General features: G+C 35.1%; 2 protein-coding genes across 2 annotated transcripts; one reads left to right on the top strand and one right to left on the bottom strand.

Annotated features, from left to right (window-relative positions):
- The first annotated feature begins 5,255 nt into the window (after window positions 1-5,255).
- LOC111450977 lies at window positions 5,256-7,836 on the top strand. The gene is made up of 3 exons (XM_023091182.1): window positions 5,256-5,410; window positions 5,617-7,242; window positions 7,360-7,836. The coding sequence occupies exons 2-3, from the start codon at window positions 5,795-5,797 to the stop codon at window positions 7,583-7,585; spliced, it is 1,674 nt and encodes a 557-aa protein (XP_022946950.1). The 5' UTR covers window positions 5,256-5,410; window positions 5,617-5,794; the 3' UTR covers window positions 7,586-7,836.
- Window positions 7,837-8,326: 490 nt separating this feature from the next.
- On the bottom strand, window positions 8,327-9,942 carry LOC111451770. Its single transcript, XM_023092309.1, has one exon. The coding sequence runs from the start codon at window positions 9,771-9,773 to the stop codon at window positions 8,622-8,624; it is 1,152 nt and encodes a 383-aa protein (XP_022948077.1). The 5' UTR covers window positions 9,774-9,942; the 3' UTR covers window positions 8,327-8,621.

The raw sequence follows: 9,942 nt of genomic DNA, 5'->3' as shown, positions 1-9,942 counted from the left end.
TTTTTTTTTTTTTTTTTTTTGCCTTTAAAACGTGCGTTTTAATTGTGGTCATGACATTTTGGGAATTTATGGGAAATGGTTTTTTATTTTATTTTATTTTATTTTTTTAACGTGAAAAACATTATTTTAAAATATCTTGATTTATTTCCTTTTCAATATTAGTCTCTCCTACTAATTTAACGTTGCTTTTAGGTCTTTGTATGGAATCGAGAGCGGAGATTACATTCCCTAGAAAGATTTCTCCAAATTAATTATAAACAGGATCGAGAGCGGAGATTACAATCCCGAGAAAGATTTTTACATATTAATTATAAATGTGGTCGAGAGTGGAGATTATATTTCCGAGAAATATTTCTCCATATTAATTATAAATGGGGTGGAGAGCAAAAATTACATTCTCGAGACCTGTCCCACTCTATTTAGCCATATTAATTTTGCACGAGTATAACATATGGACTATCTAAATTAGAGAAATAATTTTGTAGAAGTTCTAATTGGATTTTAATGAACACAATAAAATTTTCATTAAGGATAAATTCATGATAATATAAGCTAGATTTTATTATCAGCATGATTATATTTGATGTTGACACGTGCTCTGTAGTTCTACACGTGTCATATATATTGATATGTGTGAATTGTTTATGATATGATATGTATATGTTATAATACGTGAATTGTATGATAATACCTACGGTACGATGTGTTCAATGATATGTTTGAGATAGAATACAAGAATGATATACTAAACGTAATATAATGATAGGAGTAAAATAAGTTCATAAAACGTTAAGGTCAAGCTACGTACCAAAGTATTATAGATATGAGAGATTGATAAAAACGATATGATCACGATCGATTGATAAAAGAATATAGTTAGGTTATTGGTAGAAAGTGATAGGATTATGATAGATTGATAGAACGATAACATTAACAAAATTTATTTCTAAACATTTAAACATTTTGTTTTCCAAAAATTAACTTAAAAAATAAAATAAATGACTTTTTGACGGCACAAAATTCATGAATTTTATTCTATAACATACCATAATTAGTATCCTTTCATTAATATGGTAAGATGTTACACTACCTTCAAAATTATTAAATAATTATCTTTTCGGGATATTTGCAAATGATTGTGCCACTGTTACGTTCACTACTAGATGAGCCAACCAGTTCGAATTTGTGGGGTCGTTAGTGAGACAACGTATACCTGACTGGCCCAAAGTTGAAAATAAGGTTTTACGAAACGATAGTGAGTTTGAAAGCAATGTTATAGACTGGCGAGCGAGAAAGACAACACGACAACTTATACAGTGCATAACTCATGGTGAGAAAAATTGATGGCTAGTTGTATCCCTCTATAATATATTTTAAAGCATTTAAGTCTACCAGCGTAGACATGATTTTGCAGAAATGTTATACTCTAAAATTACAAACTAATACAACTACAAAGCGATAAAGAAATATAACGTATATCCAAGGGTTTGGTATGACATGGCATACAGACAAAGACAGGACGTCTTTGACAAGTATGACCGTGACACCAAGCCTTACTCTGCCATACAGCTCGTGTGATACCAAGTCAACTCGAAATTTCAAATTGGTGACTAGAACAACTAATTCTACTTTCGAATTAAGTTGGGTTCAGTTTTATTATCAAATTATTACTTTTTAATTATTTAAAAGAATTATATTTATATGTCATGATGCATTAATAACTTAAATTTTATAAAATTCAAATATAAAACATTTATAAATGCATTAATAACATTAATTACAAACTTTAAATATTTTAATCATTTTAAAAAGTAGGGTATTGTGGAGTTGGGTTGGGTCGAGTTGGTGTGTAACCCTATTTTCGAGTTGGTCGAATTGATTCGATAAAAAAACGTCAACCTGCAAACGGAACAAAATTTTTCGATTTACAAAAAAATTCAACCTAATCTAACACATCATTGAACATTTAGTACCGTAAGTATATAACTTTTAGAAGTATATATGATTTTTTTTTTTTTAAATTCATCTTACATGAAATTGACTCCTCCACGGCTTACTTTCAAAATAGTAATTAATATCTTATTCTTCCTCTATACTCAAGTTTCGACGTTTTTTTAACATAAAAAACTTTAAATATTTGAATATAATAGCGTAAAGTGCTTGAAATACGAGACAAGAATTGGTCCCTAGGATTGGGTAGCATGCCCCACTCTTCACAGCGATGGCAACCCCTCCAATTTGTTGAAAACGACCATGTTCTTGCCTTAGATATTTTTGTTATTTCATTTATTGACCAAAATATCCGTAACCCGTTTCATCTAACTAAAATTAAATTATGCTCGTGTTAATATAACAATTTGTTTTATATTTAAATTATTTTCAGTTATACAATTTAATTGGTCCCTTAGAAAACAAAATATTATATATATATATAATTTTTTATTATATTAAAGACAAATATTAGATATTTGATTATAAATAGAGAATTTTTAAGTAGTGATTTTAAGAAATATTTTGGCTTGAAACAAAATTAATTATCTATTTGAGTGTCTATATTATTATTTAATGGTGAAGGCTCGATCATAAGGGTATATTTGTAAATAACTTTAAAATGATTGTGACGAAAGTGATTCCGATCGTTCAGAAGATAAGAAGGTTGGCGTGGCATAGGTGTCTAAAAGTCCCTGTCGGATTAGGAGCGATGTGGTGATGTTCAAACTTGCTATCTATTTCATTGCAATGCCAACAATTGAGTATCGACGGTTTCTTCTCTATCATTCCCCTTATTTTCTTGCTTTCTTTCTAATGTCTTTGTCTGCCCTTTTGGTCTTGTATTCAATTCTATCTTTAATCAAATTTGAAAATTTAATACGTGGATCGGGTTTATACATTTTTACTCTTATATCCTCTAAAGTTAGAGATATTCGGCTCGCCAGGACCCACCTCAAACGTGGTGATGAATCTTTGTTTAAAGAGAAATGAGGAAAGTAGTGGAGAGAGCTGGCTAAACAGGAGTGTCTCGAGACTTTGAACTGAGAATATTTGCTAAAACCACCGCACCTGTAAAAGTTGTTTATTTATAATCAAATAAATTACAAGGAGATAGAAGGAGTAATAAAGGGAAAGATATCTATGCTACAAACGCAAATATCTCAAATATCTAGATATTTGTCTATAATAAAATATTACTGAATTTATTATTATATTTTACTCTTTTTTTTATTATTATTAAAATTATCTATTAAAACTTCCTAAAAATGAATATCTTTATATAAAAAATATATATATTTTGCATGGAACCCAATTCCTAAAAAAGAAAAAGAAAAAAAAAAGAACAGAGATAAATATTAAAATAGAAGATGAAATGAAAAAGGATTACGGTCCCAACCCCACACTACAAGCTTTTAAAAATATCTAAAGATTTAAATATGAACAAAATTGTCATTTTCAATAAAATAAAATAAATTATCTATTCAACTGTGAATGTATAGGGTAAAAATGGGTAAAAACGATAAATAATAATAAAAAAAACTTATTTATAATTTTAGATTATAGAAAATTAAAGGTAAAAATGTAGGATTTCAAAAGTAAAAATGTGTCGAAATGTAAAAAATTGAAAATATTTAAAAATATAAATTAGCGTAATAAATAAGCATATTTAAAAGGAGGAAACAAGAAATAAAGCATAAAAGTTAATATTGAAGCTGGTAAATGAAGTAAAGTTTGAAGTCGAGGTCGAAGGGCGGCTTAAATCAACGTAATAATAATAATAAAAGGATAAAAATTTTGGACCAGTTTGAAATTAGACACGACTCAAATATAATTCAGAATCTAATTCATTCTAATTTGTTAGCCTATAGTGACCGTTTGTTCATACTTTCTAATCATCTCGTAATATATATATAGATATTAAATATTTATGAGTTACATGTATCATTAATTAACCACATCCCTTATAATTTTAAATGGATAGGAAAATAAAAAAATTGGGTCAGGCTATATATATATATATATAATCTCAATATGTAATTAATAGATGAGAAGATATTTTTTTCCTATTAACTAGATGAGGTTAAGGACGAAGATTATATTCTCTCATTCAGTCCTTATCCTAGTTCCATCTAAAACATCACCTTGCACGAACTTACTCTTTATATAATAACATTGAACATTATATTCTATTTTTACTTATGAAATATTAGATTTATTACGATGTTTTACATTTTTTTAATACAAGTTACATCGAAAATAAAATTTGTGAATATTTAATTTTTAAAAAAGATAAAAAATGGAGTAAAATTAGACGGTGTAAACTCCATTCCTACACATTCGTCATTGATTGATTTCAATAAAAATGAATGAACAATTTTGCGGGAATGAGAAATGAAATAGTCCATCAACATCTAGTAGGTATGTGCAAATTTTGACGCCCATTAATTATTTTTTAAAATATTTATTACGTGATAATTATGCAATAATTTTAGATGTTATTTAATTAGAAATATATGTAACTATTTGAGCTTCTAACACGTAGTTGGTTAATTATTTAGACCATATTATAAGATTATAACGTATATTTGTAATATACATTTTTTTTTAATTTTCATAAATATACATTTTTGTTAAATAATATCCTGCTAATTTGTGAAAAACAACAAGTCAACGATTAAATATGATAATCTTTTACGTGAAAAGCAGGTTTTTGTGGATATAAAGCTAATTTATAGTCAATCATGCTTATCCTCAACTTTAGCTTTTTTTTAAAAATAAACTAATGATTTTGTATTCAACGTGACATATTTTTAATTACTTAAAATAAATAAAAATTATTTTTAAATATATAAAATAAAAGATTATTTTAATTTTGAAGGATTAAAAATAATTTTAAATTATAAAAATGTTGTTTTATTCGCACAATTCAAACATCTAATTTACAAAACGAAAACATTAATGTTTCTAAACGATTGTTTTTAAGGGAAGAAAAATATTAGGACCGACACGTGTAGGGAAAGCAAGCGAGAAAGTCGGTGGTGTCACGGTTTTGCAAGTCGCGATGTTAATGGAGGAAACACGTGGCACGTTGAGAACAGCCACATCAGATCCAGATCACCCGTGAAACAAGCCGCTTTGTGCTGACTAATGGGCATGGAGAGGTGATTTCTTGAAGCCCGCCCTTTGAAAGGCTTTTTTTTATTTTTATTTTCCGGATAAGTTGACCGGTTACCGATACTGCCCTTCCCCCTCTCCCCTCCAAAACTCCGTTCCTGCTGTTTTCTTCTGTGTGTGTGTGTAGTGACATATCTTTATCTCTCTCTGTGATGCCTCTCTTCGTTACTGATAAAGGTTCAAGCTACGGCCCTGCTTCGTTTCCAGATTATCCGCCGGAAATCTTCGCTGCCGTTTTGTTTAGGTCTGTTGATTTCAATTTTTTACGATTTTGTGCTGATTTGTTGAGTGTTCGATCCGATTTTTGACAGAAATGAGCAGTAGCGATGTGTGTGTGTGTTTTTTTGGATTTTCTTGGAAGATCTTGTAAGTAGAGAGAGGATGTTTCTTTAGCAGTTGAATTTGTTTTGATCTGTTGCATTTCTTTCGATTCTTTTTCTGTTGTTTCAGGTAATAAAGGTGGAGAATCTGCAGGTTCGATAGGACTTTGATCGATTTTTCGTTTGGATTGAGAGATTTCACGGAAGAGTTTCTCTCTGTTTTGTTGATTTTCAGAAGCGGATGATGATTTGAATTCATATTATTGTAACTTTTGGTTGTATTTTGGTCATTCGCTTGAGAAATTGAAATGGAAGTGAAGGTAGCTACGACGTGTTTACAATTACAATGGTCGCAGCCTATTGTTCATCATTCGCAAACCCTAGCTTCGACAGTTTCATCTCCTTCGTCGACGCCGCGGAACCGTAGCGATGGAGGAGCCGCGACGAGGCGGTGCGTTTATACGCTTGGTCGATCAGGTATGTTTGGAATCCCGCTCACGAAGTTTATACGGTCTCGCTCTTGCTACAATCTTAATCCAAGACTTCGTACGATCAGAAGAGCTTGTACTGCCAATTTGAGGGACGGTTTCTCAGACGAAGAAGTCTCCAAGCAGATTCAAGATTTGGCGCTTAGTTTTCGAATCTCCGCTGAGAAGATCCACGATTCGGATTCCGATAGTACAGATTCGGTTTCTGATTCCGTAACTGATCACGAATTTAATAGTTCCAACTGTTCTTTACAAAACCACATGCAAGTCGCACCGCCCCAAGACGTTTCAACAGAATCTCCATGGCCAGAAATCCACCAAAAACCTCCGGAATGGACTCAGGAACCGGAAATAATTCCAGACGATATCGAGCGTAAAGCTAATAGCGTTGATTTCCCCTTATCACTTCGAATCTTAAAGAGGAAAATGCAATGGCAGGAAGGCATCAGAGAAGCAAGAGAATCCGCTTATTGTTCAGTGAAGAAGGCATTCTCCTCCATGGTTTTCATGATTCAAGAGCTTCACAGCTATTCATTAAGATTGAGAGAAATCCTGTTTTACGAAGATTTACAGGGCATTCTGAACCGAGTTGAAAATGAGATGCACGCTTCGTTTGTTTGGCTATTTCAGCAAGTTTTCTCTCACACTCCAACTCTAATGGTGTACGTGATGATTCTGTTAGCGAATTTCACAGTGCATTCAATGGGAAACAATTCAGGTATGGCAGCTTCCCTATCGCCTTCCCCTTCTTTAACGCAGACGGCTGAGGAAGTCGTTCAAATCGACGACCAAAAGCACCAGAAATTCGATTCCTCAACACTCAAGACGTTCTCAGTGTCTTCAATCAATGGGAAAACAGCTTCCATCGGAAGCGGTAATGGCGGCGGCGGCGGAAAGGTCCGACCGACTGCAAGTGGCACAGACGGCGATGAACTCAATCGATCAGTGGATTATCCCACCTTACGAACTTCAGCAGAAGAAGAATCGATATCAGGGGAAAACATCAGAGAAGAAGAGATGTCTCAGTGGAATTCCATTCTCAAAGAAGCTTCACAAATGCAATCGGCAATAAGAAACGAAGCATTTGATGAAGACGTAACGAGAAGACTCGTATCGCCGGTGACGGTTGAGATCGAATCGGACGATTACGAAGAGTATTTCAGAACAGAGCTTCTTTACCAAACGGCATTATCCCAAGACCCCAACAATCCTCTTCTCCTCACCAATTACGCACAATTTCTCTTCCTTGTGGCCCATGATTACGACAGGTGAAGTCTTAAATTCCCTTTTTGTCTATCTCATTCTTATCTACAATTAAACGGTTTTGATGATTATGGGCATAATTTTGGTGGGTATGTTAATAAATTGTGTAATTAATTCTACAGAGCGGAGGATTACTTCAAGAAGGCGGTGGAAGCGAAGCCGCCTGATGCAGAGGCGTTCAATAAGTATGCGACGTTCTTGTGGAGGATCAGAAAGGACATGTGGGCGGCGGAGGAGACATTTCTCGAAGCTATTTCTGCCGAATCTGGCAATCCATTTTACGCCGCAAAATATGCCGATTTTCTCTGGAGCAGTGGCGCCGAAGAAACGTGTATTGAAAATTTCTAAACCCCCAAAAGAATTTTAAAAAATATATATATTTATGTGTTGGCGACCGGCGAGTGGTGGTGCGTGCAGCGGTGGGGTAGTGGTTGATCAGAAACCAGATTTTGTTGTGTGGGCGCCATTTTCAGACGGCGAACTGTAATTATTATTATTATTATTATTATTTTACAAAACGTCAAATTTCTGAATAGAAAAAGGGAAAAAAAATGAAGTTAATGAGATATGATAATATAATTTACGCGCTTAATTCCTAATATTTGTAGTTATTTACCATTCAACTAACTTATTAATTTTGTTAATGCTTTATTTCCCAAATTGCCCTTTAAGTGACTTTGAGAGTTATCCACATAATTAGATCTCTCTTTCTCCCTTCCTTGTTTCCTTTCCTTATTCTCCCGTATTTTTTGTTCCTTTTTCGCTTTCTTTGCCTCTTTAGTATATTTACTGTTTTACTGTTTTACTGTTGTTGATTTCCCTCTTTTTAATTTTCTTTTTTAAATTGAAACTTTTAGATTTTTTGTTCTTCATTCCCTACCCAATGATCTTTGAAGGTAATATTCGGCCCAAAAATAAGTAACTTCGGGCCTGGGTTAATTATAGGCTCTAACCCAACTGGCTGGCCATATGAATAAAACCAAATATTCATCAAATAAGAACACTATTATCATTATTATGTGCATAATGTACTTAAATTTTAACATATGATTCTCCCAACTTCTAGGAAATTGCAGAATGCTACAATAATAGAAATAAAACAAATTATTTGGCATATTATTAAATATATATATTTAGTAATTATTCATCTACCAACCTCGTTAGTTCTTATGTCCAGTGTTCCGATCGCTTGAAGTTTGACCCACAGTCAAAGAGTACGGATTTGGGCTAACAACGAAATAACTGATAATTACAGACACCTTCATTAAAAAAAAAAAAAAAAAAAAAAACTTAAAATTATATTTAAGCACCACTACACATCACATCAAACGAAGCTAAAATGAAGCAATCAATCAATCAAACGGCAACCGCACGATCGTCCACATCAGACTTCGTACACAATCGCGAAGCAGGGGAGCACAGCCCTCGGATTGAAAACCAACATCTCTTCTTCATCCACCGTCGTTTGGGCCCCACTCCCACTTCGGCCGACTACGGAGTCAAACCCGCCGCCGTCTTTCTCCGGCTCGTCGTTGTCGGACCCGATCCGGCCGGCCACGACCCGGCAAACCAGAATCGCCCGTTTCACGTTCATGAACTTGAACTCCTCTTCGATGTCCTCAGGGATTGCCACGTGTGCTCTCCAGCTACTCGATAGCGTAGAAATTCCATCCAACTTGTGTGAGAATCCCGATTTGATTATCCCACAAATACTACAAAATTGCTGCCCGCAGATGCTGGAATTACCGTTTTGCCCCAAATCGCACAAAAACGTCGAACAGTGAAATCTCAGAAGCTCGTTCCCATCGGCGATGCACCGTTCATCCCATCGCTTTACAGCGCCGCCGTTTCGGGCCGCTTTAGCCTTCACCGACTCTCTATATTCCTCGAATCTGGAGAGAATCTTTTGACTGTTGTGGACTTTCAAGATTCGGATGATCTTCGGGCTTTTTTCTCTACTCGTCCATCCGGTTTCGAAAATGATCCGAACAATATTCTTACCGGAATCCGAGTCTGCAAGCTCCGACACGGCGTGTTTAGCCGCTTGGTGCTGTTCGAGCAATTGAGGCTTGGGGAAAATCTCGCCGCAAGCAGTGCAGGGGAAGATATCGTTACGAAGGGGGAAAAATTGGTTGATCTCCGCCGTAGTGATATCGGAATCCTGTGGCGTTCCAGCAGAATCGATCGGATTAGCGTTCTTGGAGTTCGGAGTATCCACCGGCTGAGGAATAAGCGTGACGATCGAATGCTGCGACGATCGAGCCGGAGTCGAGGGAGGACGAGCCGTCTCGATTGCCATTTTGCACGTTTTGGAAGAAAAAATTCGTTTGAGAAATGAAATGGATGAGGTTAGGGCTTTTTGCGGCTTCAGACTCAACGCCGTCGGAGGAGATTCATTACGCTTCTTCGGCTGCAGGGGACGGTGGCGGCGGCGGCGGTTGTCACCATTGGTTAAAAGAAAGCAGCCGACGTGGAGAATTAGAAGTAAAAGTGCAAGGAATTTGTTGCAGAAGGATCCGGTGGCTGTTGGCGCCATGGAGGCGGCGTGAAAACGGAGGTTTCTTTAGGTTTTAGGCCATTGGAGGCGGCGAGAAGAAGAATATGAAAAGGAAAACAGAGGAGAGATAGGGGAAAAGGCAAAATGCAGAGTGTGGGGGCGACGGAGGAATAAAGCTAATAAACATTAGGTGTAACGCAGCTTCATT

Source organism: Cucurbita moschata, unplaced genomic scaffold, assembly GCF_002738365.1.
Source record: "Cucurbita moschata cultivar Rifu unplaced genomic scaffold, Cmos_1.0 Cmo_Scf00013, whole genome shotgun sequence".
Lineage (NCBI taxonomy): Eukaryota > Viridiplantae > Streptophyta > Magnoliopsida > Cucurbitales > Cucurbitaceae > Cucurbita > Cucurbita moschata.
The sequence above is the reverse complement of the archived record's forward strand: the minus strand, read 5'-3'. Positions and strand labels throughout refer to the sequence as shown.